This window comes from Jaculus jaculus, chromosome 13 (assembly GCF_020740685.1).
Source record: "Jaculus jaculus isolate mJacJac1 chromosome 13, mJacJac1.mat.Y.cur, whole genome shotgun sequence".
Lineage (NCBI taxonomy): Eukaryota > Metazoa > Chordata > Mammalia > Rodentia > Dipodidae > Jaculus > Jaculus jaculus.
In genome coordinates, this window is record NC_059114.1 from 38,306,024 (window position 1) to 38,322,446 (window position 16,423).

General features: G+C 40.8%; 1 protein-coding gene across 2 annotated transcripts in view; it reads left to right on the plus strand.

The window, feature by feature from the left end:
- Lars1 (leucyl-tRNA synthetase 1) overlaps positions 1–16,423 on the plus strand; it is an 88,837-nt gene that overhangs the window by 46,054 nt on the left and 26,360 nt on the right. For both annotated transcript variants that reach the window (XM_004664719.2, XM_045132708.1), the window contains exons 15-22: positions 67–144; positions 1,669–1,754; positions 2,141–2,206; positions 2,303–2,385; positions 2,865–3,003; positions 3,565–3,777; positions 6,273–6,330; positions 9,973–10,036. In XM_004664719.2, coding sequence (XP_004664776.2) covers positions 67–144; positions 1,669–1,754; positions 2,141–2,206; positions 2,303–2,385; positions 2,865–3,003; positions 3,565–3,777; positions 6,273–6,330; positions 9,973–10,036 — 787 coding nt within the window. The remainder of the gene's footprint in view (positions 1–66; positions 145–1,668; positions 1,755–2,140; positions 2,207–2,302; positions 2,386–2,864; positions 3,004–3,564; positions 3,778–6,272; positions 6,331–9,972; positions 10,037–16,423) is intronic.

A 16,423-nucleotide genomic window follows, 5' to 3' on the forward strand; every position in this document is an offset into this window, starting at 1 on the left:
AGGGAAATCCGAAGCAAGTTTTAATCATGTTATATGTGTTTTTTTGCTCCCTTCTCATCCTTCTAGGTAATGTTGGTGGATGGATTTAAAGGACAGAAGATCCAGGATGTAAAGAAGACTATTCAGAGGAAGATGATTGACGCGGTATGTGATAGCCTTCCCTCTGAAGGCTGCTAATTAATATACTTGAGTGTTATAAGCACTGAGTTCTGTAGTAGAACCTGGTCATGTCATCCTCAGTTACATATCTCATTTGAGGCCATCCTGGGCTACACAAGTCTCTACCTCAAAAAAAAAAAAAAAAAAAAGAGCATTTGTGGTCATTTTTATTTATTTATTTATTAGAGATGGTGGGAGAGAGAAAGACAGAAAGAAAGAAAGAAAGAAAGAAAGAAAGAAAGAAAGAAAGAAAGAAAGAAAGAAAGAAAGAGTGCACCAGGGCTGCTAGCCACTGCAAACAAACTCCAGGTGCAGGTGCCCACCATGTGCATCTGGCTTACATGGGACCTGGAGAATTGAACCTGGGGCCTTAGGCTTTGCAGGCAAGCACTTTAACTGCTAAGCCATCTCTCTAGCCCTATATTAAGTGAACTTTTCATGGCACTAATAACCTTTAGTAATAAGATATTTTAGGTTTAATCTTTGTGTATTTATTTATTTATTTGACAGAGAGATTAGGAAAGAGAGGAAAAGGCAGATAGAGTTAATAGGCATGCAGGGTCTCTAATCATTGCAAATGAACTCCAGATGCATGTGCCACTTTGTGCATCTGGCTTAAGTGGGTACTGGGGAACCAAATCTGGGTCCTTAGGCTTTACAGGCAAGCACCTTAACCACTAAGCCATCTTTCCAGTCCTTGTGTATTTTTTTTCCTTGTGTATTTTTTTAAGCAGTAATTTTATACATTTGACTTTATTTTCTTCCTTTTGTATTTTAAAAAATTAATATTTATTTATTTATTTGAGGGAGAGAGAGACAGAGGAAGAGGGAGAGAGAGAGAATGGGTGCGCCAGGGCCCCTAGCCAGTGCAAACGAACTCCAGATACATGTGCCATCTTGTGTATCTGGTTCATGTGGGTACTGGGGAATTAAACTGAGGTCCTTTTGCTTTGCAGGCAAATGCCTGAACTGCTAAGCCATATTTCTAGCCCTGACTTTATTTTCTTTCTGGAGTTCGTTTGCAGTGGCTGGAGGCCCGGGCATTACCATTTTCTCTCTTAAATAAATAATATATTTTTTGAAGTTGTTATGGGAAATCTATCAAACCTAAAGATTAGAAAGGCGTTTTCATTTTTTACTGAGGAGGAGTAATCAGTAGCTAGGGAAAGTGACCCAGTTGAAGATGCCTTCTCAGAAGCAAATGTATAGAAAGACAGATAACTTTAACCTTGTGAAGAAAGACAGCAAGGAAAAATGAGTTTTGCAATTTCTTTTTCTTTTTTTGGTTTGCGAGGTAGTATCTCACTCTAGCCCATGCTAACCTGGAATTCACTATGTAGTCCCAGGGAGGCTTCGAACTCATGGCAGTCCTCCTACCTTGGCCTCCCTAGTGCTGGGATTAAAGGTGTGCGCCAACACGCCTGATTGGAATTTTTTATATAATTATTTTTATCATATTCGAGGCTGAGTTGATATAACATCTAATGTGTTCTCTTCACCCTCATTTAGGGAGATGCACTTACCTACATGGAACCAGAGAAGCAAGTGATGTCCAGGTCTTCAGATGAATGTGTTGTGGCTCTGTGTGACCAGTGGTTAGTCTCTTATCATGAGAACATTCTATCAGTTACCTTGGTCATTTCTAGCTTAAGTAATCTGTTTGTTGGGCTGGAGAGATGGCTTAGCAGTTAAGGTATTTGCCTATGAAGTCTCGGGACCCATGTTTGACTCTCCAGGTCCCACATAAGTGAGATGCACAAGGTGATGTACGCACGCATGGTGGTGCCTGTGCACAAGTTTGCAGCGGCATCTGGAGTTCGGTTATAGTGGTTGAAGCTCTGGCATGTCAATTCTCTCTCTCTCTCTCTCTCTCTCTCTCTCTCTCTCTCTCTCTCTCATTCCCTTTCATAACAAAGGGGAGGAGAGGAGGGTCAATCTGTTGGGCTTGCCCTAAAAAAAAAATTAATTTATCTATTCCCAGGTACTTGGATTATGGAGAAGAGACCTGGAAAAAACAGACATTTGAGTGCTTGAAGAACCTTGAAACGTAAGATGGGAGCAAACAGGGAGAGGTGGGTAAGGAGATGAATCTGGAGTAATGAAGGTAAAGGGAGAGAGATACTTCATGTTTTCCTCTTTACAGATTTGGTGAGGAGACCAGGAGGAATTTTGAAGCATCCTTAGATTGGCTACAAGAGCATGCTTGCTCAAGAACTTATGGTTTAGGTAAGTCGACTCCATACCTTTCTGTTTGCATGACTTTGCCTATTATACAGAAAATAAACCTTTTTGTTCCACCTCTTGTAGTGTTTTCTGAATTGAAAGTGATAGGTTGTGGTTAGAGAGTAAGGGAAACTAGGGTTCCCTACCATCAATGTTATGGTAGAAATATGTTCTCTAATCCAAATAGTTTTTGTGGTGGAACCTTTTGTTTTTTCTTTCTGAGTTAGGGTCTTGCTGTAGCCCAGACTGACCTGTAATTCACTAGGCAGTCTCAGGCCGACCTTGAATTCACAGCCAATTTCCTTCTGAGTGCTTAGATTCAAGGCATGCGCCACCATGCCTGGTTGGTGTGTCCCTTAATAAAGGGACTCTGCAGTTTTATCCATTCTGCTTTTTTGTATACTAGTCTATCTTTATTAATTATCCAAATAGAGGATCTCTTAGGTTCCTTAAACAGTACTTTTCTTCTTTCTGTGTTGCAGGCACTCGTTTGCCTTGGGATGAACGGTGGCTGATTGAATCACTGTCTGACTCCACTATTTACATGGCATTTTACACAGTTGCACATCTATTGCAAGGGGGTAATTTGCATGGACAGGCAGAGTCTCCACTGGGCATCAGGTTGGTAAAGGGAACAGAAACATTTTTTTTAACAAGTGTTAGGATATTTTGATATACGTGTTTTAAAAGTTCATTCTTTTATATATAATTTTCTTAAAAATTCGGTTAGAATTATTATTATTTTTTCTCTGAGGTAGGTTCTCACTGCAGCCCAGGCTGACCTGGAATTCACTATGTAGTATCAAGGTGGCCTCAAACTCTTAGCAATCCACCTACCTCTGCCTCCCAAGAGCTGGGATTAAAGGTATGTGCCACCATGGCTGGCTTGGTTTGGTTTTTTGATTCCTGTCCTGGATCTTTGTGCACCCTGTCCCCTCCTGTTTCTTCCCCCCATGTAGCATAATTTTGTTATACGTTTGCATTTTTACTGTGCAATGGAGGAAAATTAGTAAGTAGGCCACCCTCTATTGTCATCTGCCTTTCATTCTTACAGGAGCCAATCTTCCTTGTTTGGTACCATAACCACATTAAAGGAGGAACCTTAACTCATGATTATATTAACATTTTGATTCTTCCACAGAAATTATAGCTGGTTTGTTTGTTTGCTTTATTTTAATACAGACCACAACAGATGACTAAGGAAGTTTGGGATTATATTTTCTTCAAGGATGCTTCATTTCCTAAGACTCAGATCCCAAAGGAGAAGGTAGATCAGTTGAAACAGGAGTTTGAGTTCTGGTATCCTGTGGATCTTCGAGTGTCTGGCAAGGATCTTATCCCAAATCATCTTTCATATTACCTTTATAACCATGTGGCTATGTGGCCGGAACAAAGGTGAATGTTAAATAGATGTGGTCTGTCAGCAAGCGTGTCATATAGCTTCAAGTATTTAAGAAATTAATAGTAGATCTGTCAAATTGTGAATTATTTTATATTAAATGTACACTGATGCAGAAAGTTTGTTACCTGTTATTTCTAGAAGTTTTTATACCTACCTCAATCTACCAGTGTGTCCTGTTCTAAGTGCACTGATTATAGCTTATTATATTATGTTATGGCCTATTTAATTCAGGGACAGTGATTTTTTTTAAATTTTTTAATTTTTATTTATTTATTTATTTGAGAGCAACAGACACAGAAAGAAAGACAGATAGAGGGAGAGAGAGAGAATGGGCGCGCCAGGGCTTCCAGCCTCTGCAAATGAACTCCAGATGCGTGTGCCCCCTTGTGCATCTGGCTAATGTGGGACCTGGGGAACCGAGCCTCGAACCAGGGTCCTTAGGCTTCACAGGCAAGCGCTTAACCGCTAAGCCATCTCTCCAGCCCTGGGGGACAGTGATTTTTAAAAAGTTCCTACAGTATTAGAAAGGACCTCCACATTTCTGCAGGACAGGTTAGCAGTGTTCTGATTGGAATCTAGGTATGCACACTGTATGCACTAGGGAGGTCCCTCTCTACCCTTCCAGGAGTGCCTCTTCATACTGGGCAGTCCTACACCTTTCCAGATATTCTTCTGCTTTTCTGTCTGGTTCCTCAGATAGCTGAGAAAAAAAGCAAAACAAACCTTCAGTCATTGAAATTTCATTTCATGGACCTAAACCGAGGTATCAAGGGGCAAGGACCAGCATGCACACTGAGTGTAGCTAGAATGAATGAATGCATGCACACAGCTAGAACATTTCAGTGTATAAAGACAAAAAGTTAAAAGTGAGTTTTCACACTTGTACTTACACAGCTTTTACTGTTTTGTTTTTTTTTTGTGTGATTTTTTTTCAGGAAAAAGTATTTATACATATGCTGATATCTGATATATTTATTTAAATTTATGTAAACATAATGAATTATATACACACACATATACATATAGTCATTCCCCCCCCCACCCCATAGACTCTCACTCTAGCCCAGGCTGACCTGGAATTCACTCTGTATTCTCAGGATGGCCTCGAATTCTCAGTGATCCTCCTACCTCTGCCTCCTGAGTGCTGGGATTAAAGGCGTGTGCCACCATGTCAGGCTTGGCTTTTTTTTTTCTTCTTTTTTTTTTTTCTCCAGGCTGACGTGGAATTCACTATGTGGTCTCAAGGTGGCCTTGAACTCATGGTGATCTTCCTACCTCTGCCTCCTGAGTGCTGGCATTAAAGGTGTGCGCTACCATGCCCAGCACTAGTCTATTTTTTCACACAATACTAAATTTTAAAGATCTTTCTGTTGTCATGAATATAGCCTTTATTTTTAAAATTTATTTTTATTAGATATGGACATATTTAGTATGTAAACAATACATGTTGGTACAATCCTTTCCCTTCTCTCTGTCCCTTTAAATAGTTGATTCAGGGAGCTGGAGAGATAGCTCAGCACTTAAGGCACTTGCCTGCAAAGCCTAATGACCAGGGTTTGATTCCCCAATACCCACATAAACCCAAATGCACAAAGTAGCACATGTATCTGGAGTTTGTTTACAGCTGCAGGAGACCCTAGTGTGCCCATTCTCTTTTCTCTCTCTGTCTCTTTGTCTCTCTTCTTCCCCCGCCCCTCCCTGCCCCTGAGGTAGGATTTCCCTGTAGCCCAGGCTGACCTGGAATTCACTTTGTAGTCTCAGGATGGCCTTGAACTCTTGGTGATCCTCCCACTTCTGCCTCTGAGTGCTGGGATTAAAGGCGTGTGCCACCATACCCAGCTTCTCTTATCTCCTTCTGCTTACAAATAAATAAATAAGTAGCTGATTCATTGGTTGCTTATATCATAATTTATATAGTCAGTTCTTTGTTCCCACTGTTTCCTACTACAAACAGCTAGTGCTCAGAGAGCATGTTTGTTTCTAGCATGTATAAAGTCCTTGTGTGATCTCTAGCACTGCAATACGAAAACAAACCAAGACTGCTGCAAAAGTCCTTGTACATTTGTCTTTGCAAACTTTTATTAATCTGTTAACATTTACCTCAAACATTTAAGGCTAAGCCAACGGCAGTAGTGCATGTTTATAATTTCAGCACTTGGAAGGAGAAGGAAGAAGAATCAGAAGTCTAAGATTGCCCTAGATTATTATCAGTCTTGTAGCAAGTTTGAGACCAGCTAGGGATACATTACAGACTTTGTCTCAAAAGAAAAGCCAGGCTGCACTCCTTTAATCCCAGAACTTTTTTTTTTTTGTTTATTTTTTCGAGGTAGGGTCTCACTCTAGCCCAGGCTGACCTCGAATTCACTCTGTAGTCTCAGGGTGGCCTTGAACTCATGGCAATCCTCCTACCTCTCCCCCGAGTCAAGAAATTTTAGACTAAACTATAATCTCTTTTTTTTTTTTTTCTTTCTCACATTCAACTGTGCAGTGACAAATGGCCTGTGTCTGTGAGAGCAAATGGACACCTCCTCCTCAACTCTGAAAAGGTAAGGCTCCTGGCTCTTGCAAGTTGAAACTCAGTGTAAGGATTTTCAGATTTAGAAAGTTGTATTTATTTTATGTAATTAATTTGTTTGTTTGTGTTTGAGGTAGGGTCTCACTGTGGCCCAGGCTGACCTGGAATTGACTTTGTAGTTTCAGGGTGGCCTTGCCTCCTGAGTGCTGGGATTAAAGGTGTGCGCTACCACGTCTGGCCTATTTATTTATTCTTAAACATTTTATTTTACTGACAACTTCCATAACTGTAGACAATAATTTCCCTGCCCTCACTTTTCTCATTGAAACTCCATGCTCCATCATATCCCCTCCCCCTCTCAATCAGTCTCTTTTATTTATTTATTTTTATTTTAATATATTTATTTGAGAGAGTGAGAAAGGGAAAGAGGCAGACACATAGATTGAGAGAGAGAGAGGAGAATGGGTGCACCAGCCACTACAAACGAACTCCAGATGCATGCAACAACTTGTGCATCTGGCTTACGTGGGTCCTGGGGAATTGAACTGAGGTCCTTTGGCTTTTCAGGCAAACTCCTTAACCGCCAAGCCATCTCTCCAGCCCAGTCTCTCTTTTATTTTGATGCCATCATCTTTTCCTCCTATATGATGGTCTTATGTAGGTAGTATCAGGCACTGTGAGGTCATGGATATCCAAGGCATTTTGTGTCTGGAGTACGTTGTAAGGAGTCCTACCCTTCCTTTGGCTCTTACATTTTTTCCACCACTTCTTCTGCAGTGGACCCTTAGCCTTGGAAGGTGTGAGAGATGTTTTAGTGCTGAGCACTCTATCACTTCTCAGCACTATGGTATGTTCTAAGTCATCCCAATGTCACTGTCATCTTACCCAGAAATCCCCCCCTTTTTTTTTTGAGGTAGGGTCTCACGGTAGTCCAGGCTGACGTGGAACTCATTCTGTAGTCCCAGGCTGGCCTCAAACTGATGGTGATCCTCCCACCTCTGCCTCCCAAATGCTGCGATTGCTACTGATTTTCACTCAAGTCCAAACATTTGTAGCTGGGATTTACATGACTGAGAACATATAACATTTGGCTTTTTGGGCCTGAATTACCTCACTAACTATAATCCTTTCCAGATCCACCCATTTCCCTGAAAATTTCATAATTGCATTTTTCTTTGCTGCTGAATAGAACTCCATTGTATAAATGTACCACATCTTAATTATCTATTTGTCAGTTGAGGGACATCTAGGCTGGTTCCATTTCCTAGCTATTGTGAATAGAGCAGTAATAAATATGGATGTGCAAGTCTACATATGAGGGTCTCTCGTTGCTTCAATTGAATACCAACCCCGCAACAATATCCTTAATAGAAGCTTATGCAAACTTCTTGTCAGAGCCTTCACTTGTCCCTCTAATACCTTTGTGCATGTTAGAAAAGAGCATCACTCCACTCAACAAAAACAAGCCAGACCAAACAACAGCATTCATTTCTCATTACCAATAATTGCATTTCTTACAACCACTGTATGTAAGCGTAGTCAGTAGAATGATAACAGCAAGATTATTGTTACTATCTGTTATAATAGAAGTAAATATTTGAATGAATGACAGACAATATAAAATACAGTATAAGGGATGGAGAGATGACTTAGTGGTTAAGCGCTTGCCTATGGAGCCTAAGGACCCCGGTTCGAGGCTTGATTCCCCAGGACCCACGTTAGCCAGATGCACAAGGGGGCGCATGTGTCTGGAGCTCGTTAGCAGTGGCTAGAAGCCCTGGCACACCCATTCTCTCTCTCTCTTTCTCTCTCTGTCACACTCAAATAAATAAATAAAAATGAAATAAATTTTTTTAAAAAAATAAAATAAAATACAGTATAAAACACCACTTTTAGGCAGTTCCATAAAAGGAAAAGGCAGGTAAAAAATCTGGGAAGATAGCTCAGTCAGTAAAGTGCTTACCTTGCAAGCATGAGGACCTCTGGTGTTTCTCAGAACCCACCTTTAAAAACAAAACATAAGGCTGGAGAGATGGTTTAATGGTTAAGGCACTTGTTTGCAAAGCCAAAGAACCTAGGTTCAATGCCCCAGGACTCATGTAAGCCAGGTGCACAAGGTGGCACATGCATCTGGAGTTTGTTTGCAGTGGCTGGAGGCCCTGGTGCACCCATTCTTTTTCTATCTGCCTCCCTTTCTGTTTCTCTCCTTCTCAACTTAATACATAAAAAATATTTTAAAAAAATCCTAGCTGGGCGTGGTGGCGCACACCTTTAATCCCAGCACCCGGGAGGCAGAGGTAGGAGGATCTCTGTGAGTTTGAGGCCAGCTTGAGACTACATAGTAAATTCCAGGTCAGCCTAGACTACAGTGAAACCCTACCTTGAAAAAAAAAATCCTACACATGGTAATGTACCCCTGTAATCTCATCACTGGGAAAGCAGAGACAAGCCAATCCCTGTGGCTTGCAGACCAGCCAGAGTCCAGTCTTGCTTCCTTGGTGATTTCTAGGTCAGTGAGAGACCCTGTCTCAAAAACAGTGGATGGTGCTGAGGTACAACACATGAGATTGACCTCTGACTTTCATATGTGCACATATACATGTACGTGTATATACATGAATATGGCCTTGAACTGATGGTGATCCTCCCACCTATGCCCCCCAAATGCTGAATATGCCTGCATATGCACACACCCAGGTTTATTTAAGATGATCTAATATTATAGTCGTCCCCCCCCCCCCCCCCCCAGGTAGGGTTTCACCATAGCTCAGGCTGACCTGGAATTCACTATGTAGTCTCAGAGTGGCCTTGAACTCTTGGCGATCCTCCTACCTCTGCCTCCCGAGTGCTGGGATTAAAGGTGTGTGCCACCACGCCCGGCTTCCATTCTATTTCTGAATGATTCTAAGTCGTGTATTCCTTATGTAACTCGCCTGAAGCGTTCTAGTTACGGTGGTTCATTCCACTTGTCTAGCCCAATTACCAGGGCAGGGCAACAGAGGCTAACACAAATCATGGGGGACTGAGTGTTGGACTGAAGATTCTGTCCTAACTATGGTGCTAATTAGCTCGGGAACCCAGAGAAGTCACTTTATTGACTCAGTTTCAGTTTTTGCAGTTCTAAAACTTCCCTATGTTTCAAATTGTTTTAAACTCATGATAACCAATCTAATTAACTTTAGTTGGGTGATTTGATTTTGTTTATATATATTCCTTCCTTTCTTTTTCTTTTTCTTTTTTTTTGTTTTTTTTGTTTTTTTTGAGGTAAGGTCTCACTCTAGCTCAGGCTGACCTGGAATTCGTTATGTAGTCTCATGGTGGCCTAGAACTCATGGCAATCTTCCTACCTCTGCCTCCTGACTGCTGGGATCAAAGGTGTGTACCACCATGCCCAGCTTTATGTATTTCTTTTTTTAAAAAATATTTTTATTTTTATTTATTTATTTGACAGAGAAAGAGGGAGAGAGAACGAGAGAATGGGTGCACCAGGGCCTCCAGTCTCTGCAAATGAACTCCAGACATGTGCACCCCCTGTGCATCTGGCTAATGTGGGACGTGGGCAATTGAACCAGGGTCCTTTGACTTTGCGGGCAAATGCTTTAACCACTAAGCCATCCCTTCAGCCCCAGCTTTATGTATTTTATTAATGCTTTATTACTGACTTTCTTTTCAGATGTCAAAATCTACAGGAAACTTCCTCACTTTGTCCCAGGCTGTTGACAAATTTTCAGCTGATGGTAAACATTTTATTATTGCTGTTGATAAACAGGGTTCTATTCTCCTTAGTTTGCTGATGTTAATTTTTTTTTCTTTTGCTTCTTTTTGGTGTGTGTGTTCATGTTTGTGAATGCAAGTGTGTATGTGCAAGGTTCCATGTGTGGAGGTCAGAGGACAACTTGAAGTGTCGTCCCTTGCTTTCCGTCTGTTTGAGGCAGGGTGTCTCCTGCTGTTTACTGCTGCACTCATCAGGCTAGCACACCCCTGAGTTTCCCTGAGATTCTCCTGCCTCCATGTCCCTTCTCGACGTAATGCACTGGGATTACAGATGCCAGCCGTGGCATCTGGCTTTCACATGGGTTCTGGGGATACAAACTCAGGTATTCACACTTGTGCAGAAAGTGCTTTGTCACTGAGCCATCTCTGTAGCTCTTTATCTTTTGATCAAATTTACAATATATGTGTTGTCATTGTGAATTAGCAACATATTAGATTTGTTAACATTTGTTCAAGAAAAAAAAATCAATGTGTTTAGAGCTTCCTTGTAAGTGTAATTACTAAAATTCAGACTTGTTTTGTAGAACTACTTCCTGAATTTGTAGATAGAATATTTAGACATGAAAATAATGATAGTATTACAGTTTATCTGTGTATTAATACTGATAGATAATAATTATTATATAAACAAATCATTAGGAGAGTAAAGAATAACTTTTATTTTGAAGTATAATTAGTAGAGGACTATTGTGAAATATAAATACATAGGAAGAAAAAAAAGCATAGAAAGATACTGTGGTACTATTTTTTACAGATCCACCAAAAGCTGCTAGAAATCAGAGAAAAAAAGAAGATATATTTGTATTCTTAGTGTTTCTATGAAGATATTCATGGGTTGGAGAGATGACTCAGCAAGGCGCTTGCCAGAAAAACCAAAGGACTCAGGTTCTATTCTCAAGTACTCACATAAAGCCAGTTGCACAAAGTGGTGCATGAGTCTGGAGTTCATTTGCAGTGGCTAGAAGCCTTGGTGTGCCCATTCTCTCTCTTTTTCAGATAAATAAATAAAAAGATACTTATTAATCACAAACAAAGGGGGAAAAGAGTAACTGTTTGTGGAGAAAGTTAGTGCAAAATGTCTTAACAAAGTGATAAGGTTGGAAGAGCCAGTAGTAAGTCATATCACTGAGGACACTGTTGCTTGTATTTTTTTTGTTGTTGTTGTTTTTCAAGGTAGCATCTCACTCTCTACCCCAGGCCATCCTGGAATTCACTATGTAGTTTCAGGGTGGCCTCTAACTCACAGCAATTCACCTACCTCTTCCTCCCGAGTGCACCACCATGCCCAGTTAAAACCTTTCTCTTTTCTTTTTTCCTTTGGTTTTTTGAGGTGGAGTCTCACTCTACCCCAGGCTGACCTGGAATTCATTATGTAGTTTCAGGGTGGCCTCTAACTCACAGCAGTTCACCTACCTCTTCCTCCCCAGTGCACCACCATGCCCAGTTAAAACCTTTCTCTTTTCTTTTATCCTTTGTTTTTTTGAGGTGGAGTCTTACTCTACCCCAGGCTCACTTGAGAAGAATTCACTAGGTAGTCTCAGGGTGGCCTTGAGCTCACAGCAGTCCTCCTACCTCTGCCTCCTGGGTGCTTGGATTAAAGGCATGCACCCCCATGCCTGTCTTAAAAACTTTTTACTGACAATTTACATGAACATAATTTAATTTGATCATAATTCCCTCCCATTACCTTTTTATGCATTACCACATCCATCCCCTTCAACTCCCTTTTATTTCCAAGTAGAACTTTTTGGTCTTGATACTATATATATATAACATTGGAGTAGACGATGAATGGAATAAACTTACTATTTACTGTTTTTATTTTAATTTTTTATAACTGTAAAATTACTTCAAATAAGAGCCTAAAAGTGCTTCAGCTGCATGTGTTCTAAGATACATATATATTTATGTGTGTGTGTGCGTGTGTGTCTGTCTGTGTGTGTGTGTGTGTGTGTGTGTGTGTGTGTGTATACATATATATTTTTTCTAGTTTTTTTCAAGGTAGGCTGACTTGGAATTCATTATGTAGTTTCAGGGTGGCCTTTAACTCATGGTGATCCTCTTACCTCTGCCTCCTGAGTACTGGGATTAAAGGCATGCGCCACCACGCCCGGCTTATAATATGTATGTATGTGTGTATGTATGTATGTATGTATGTATGTGTGTATATATATATGTGTGTATATATATATATGTGTATATATACATATATATATATATATTATATATATATATAAAATTTATTTATTTATTTGACAGAGAAAGAGGGGGAGAGAGAGAGAGAATGAGAATGGGTGTACCAGGGCCTTCAGCCACTGCACACAAACTCCAGATGTGTTTGCCCTCTCATGCATCTGACTAACCTGGATCCTGGGGAATTGAACCTGGGTGCTTTCGCTTTGTAGGCATACACCTTAATCACTAAGCTGATCCCTCCAGCCCTAAGTGTCATATATATATCTCCTTTTTTTTTTCAAGGTATGGTCTCACTCTAGGCCAGGCTGACCTGGAATTTACTATGTAGTTTCAGAGTGGCCTTGAACTCCTGCTGATCCTCCTACCTCTGCCTCCCAAGTGTTGGGATTAAAGGTGTGTGCTACCACGCCCGGCCCTAAGATATTTTTATGTATTTATTTTTTCTCAATTTTATTAATGTTTTCCATGATTATAAAAAATATCCTATGGTAATAACCCCCCCTTTCCCCTTTGAAATTCCATTCTCCATCATATGCCCCTCCCATCTCAATCATTCTGTCTTTTATTTTGGTGTCATGATCTTTTCCTCCTCTTATGATGGTCTTGTGTAGGTAGTGTCAGGCACTATGAGGTCATGGATATCCAGGCCATTTTATGTCTGGAGGAAGCATGTTGTAAGGAGTCCTACCCTTCCTTTGGCTCTTCCATTCTTTCCGCCATCTCTTCCACATTAGACCCTGAGCCTTGGAAGATGTGATCGAGTTGTTACTCAGTACTCCAGTCACTTCTTTCCAGCACTATGATACCTTCTGAGTCATCCCAAGGTCACTGCCACCCTAAGATATTTTAATGAATACATAACTTAATGTTATATGTTCTTATCTTCCACTAATTCACAATGGGTAGTATACTGCATACATTGTTCTGTATGAGCAAATATTTCCTCATATATTTTTCTCTTTAACCTTCATTTCAGAGATGTCTTGTAGTCTTTAATTTTGATGTCTTTAATTAGGCTTATTGAGGGAGTTTTAGTTGTTCTTTTTTTTTCCAGTTTATTTTTAATTTGATTTTTGTTCTTCTTTTTTTTTTTTTTTCCTTTTTGAGGTAGGGTTTTACTCTAGCCCAGGCTGACCTGGAATTCACTATGGAGTCTCAGGGTGGCCTCAAACTCATGGTGATCCTCCTATCTCTGCTTCTTGAATGCTGGGATTAAAGGTGTGCACCACCTTGCCTGGCTTGATTTTTGTTCATTTTTTTTTTTTTAATTTTTATTTATTTATTTATTTGAGAGCAACAGACACAGAGAGAAAGACAGAGAGAGGAAGAGAGAGAGAATGGGCGAGCCAGGGCTTCCAGCCTCTGCAAACGAACTCCAGACGCGTGCGCCCCCTTGTGCATCTGGCTAACGTGGGACCTGGGGAACCGAGCCTCGAACCGGGGTCCTTAGGCTTCACAGGCAAGCGCTTAACCGCTACGCCATCTCTCCAGCCCTTTTGTTCATTTTAATATAACCTTTTATTTGATAATTAAAAATAGTTTACTTACATTAGAGAGAGGGAGAGAGAGAGAGAGAGAGAATGAGAATGAATACAGGCATACCAGGGCCTCTTACCATTGTAAACGAACTCCATATGCACATGCCACTTTGTGCATCTGGCCCTATGTGGGTGCTAGGGAATCAAATCTGGTCCATGAGGCTTTTCAAGTAACTGCTGAGCCATCTCTCCAGTCCTTATTTAATGATAATTAAAAAAAAATTTTTTCAAAAAACATTTTAAAAATATTTTATTTTTATTTATTTATTTGAAGGGAGAGAGAGAGAAGGAGAGAATGAATGGGCACTCCAGGGCCTCCAACCACTGCAAACGAACTCCAGACACATGTGCCCCCTTGTGCATCTGGCTAACGTGGGTCCTGAGGAATTGAGCTTTGAACTGGCGTCCTTTGGCTTTGCAGGCAAACGCCTTAACAGCTGAGCCATCCCTCCAGCCCAATGAAATATTTATTTAAGAGAGAGAAAGAAAGAGGTAGATAGAGAATAGGTGCTCCAGGACTTCTATGCATTGCAAATGAACTGCAGATGCATGAACCATCCTGTGCATCTGCCTCTACATGGGTACTGGGGAACTGAAACTGGGTTCTTTGAAGGCTTTTCAGGCAAGCATCTTGACTGCTAAGCCATTTCTCCAACCCTTAATGATAATTTTTATACAAGTATATAATGTATTTTGATTATATTCACTTCCTAGTGCCTTCTTTTGTTCCCTTTCTATTTGATCACTTTTTCTTCCCAACCAGTCTGTCTGCTACTCGTGTGTGTCTGTGTCCCAGTGGGTTTGCATGAGCATGAGTGGGTGGTTACTTATATTGAAGCACAAGCAACTTTTCAAGTGCCTACACCACTTATGGTTTCTAGTATTTTTAAATTGAAGGCAATGACAGCCAAAAAAGTATATTTGTGTGTGTGTGTGTGTGTGTGTGTGTGTGTGTGTGTGTGTGTGTATGTAGGTGGGGTATAGGTGTGCAGCTGTGCATGCATGTGGAGGTCAGAGATAAATTTCATTTTCCTTATCAAGTTGAATAACATCATTAACATACAAGGTTGTGCTGAGGCCAAAGTCACACAGTGGATACAAAGTCCCTAACACAGTGCCTGCACAATTAAGCCCTCAATAAGTAGAAATACTCTTTCTCCATTGCCCTCCACTTTATTATTAGTTTTAAAAATATTTTTTTACTATTTATTTGAGAGAAAGAGGGAGAGAGAGAGAGAGAGAGAGAGAGAGAGGGAGGGAGGGAGGGAGGGAGGGAAGGAGGGAGGGAAGGAGGGAATGGGGATGCCAGGGCCTCCAGCCACTGTAAACAAACTCCAGGTACATGCGCCCCCTTGTGCATCTGGCTTACATGGGTCCTGGAGTGGGATCCTTTGGCTTTGCAGGCAAATGCCTTTAACTGCTAAGCCATCTCTCCAGCCCCACTTTATTATTTTATTTATTTATTTGTTTTTTGATGTAGGGCCTCTCTCTAGCCCAGGCTGATCTGGAATTGACTAAGTAGTTTCAGGGTGGCCTCGTACTCATGGAGATCCTCCTACCTCAAGTGCTGGGATTAAAGGCGTGTGCCACCACTCCTGGCCCACTTCATTTTTTGAGATAGTATCCTGGGATCTCTTCCTGAACCTGCAGCTCACTGATTCAGCTAGACTAACTGGCCAGCAAGTCCCAGGGATCCTCCTGCCTTCTGCCTGTGCTTACAGGCGTGTACTGCCATGCCTGGCTTTTATATAGGTACTAGGGAATCAAACTCAAGTCTTCATGCCTGAGACACCAGCCACTTTATCAACTGGACCATGTCCTCAACCTAAAAATAGTTTTATTAGAAAACTCAAAGAAACTAATTTTAGGACAGAAATTAAATAAGCATTTGTACACAGAGTGCACCAGTGTATATTCTCATATATTAAAATATCATAATGCATTGCTACTTCTTTATAAGTAGCCTTTTTATTTATTTGAGAAAGAGAGAGAAAGAGAAAATGGTCATGCCAGGGCCTGCAGCCACTGCAGATGAACTCCAGATGCATGTGCCTCCTTGTGTATGTGGCTTATGGTTCTAGAGAGTTGAACCTGGGTTTTTAGGCTTTGCAAGCAAATGCCTTAACCATTCCATATCTCCAGCCCACATTTCTACTTCCTAATGAAGCTGAGATGCTGGTATGGAAACTGGAGAAATGTGTGTCTTTCCCCCAGTTTATCATTTTCTTCCTCTGCCTCATTAAAGATCACTATCATATTATTTCTATGTGCATGAGAAGAAACACTGATGCTAAGTAGATACAAATGAATGCAATGGCTTAAATATTTTAACTGAATAGGGAATCTACTTTTGGCGGTTTTTATTTTTGCTAATGATTCAGGACAGTCCTTTAAAACATTTATTTTTTAATTGATAGATGGACATTGTAGTGTACCTGCTGAATATGTAGTTGTTACTCATTTGCGTGCTTATTTGTTTTTTGTGACAGGACCTCATGTAGCCCAAGCTAGCCTCACACTCACTATGTACCTTGAAATGATCCTTCTCCTGCCATATCCTAGGCACTGGGATTATAGTGTGTGCTACCACACCTGGCCTTCGGTAAACATTATATG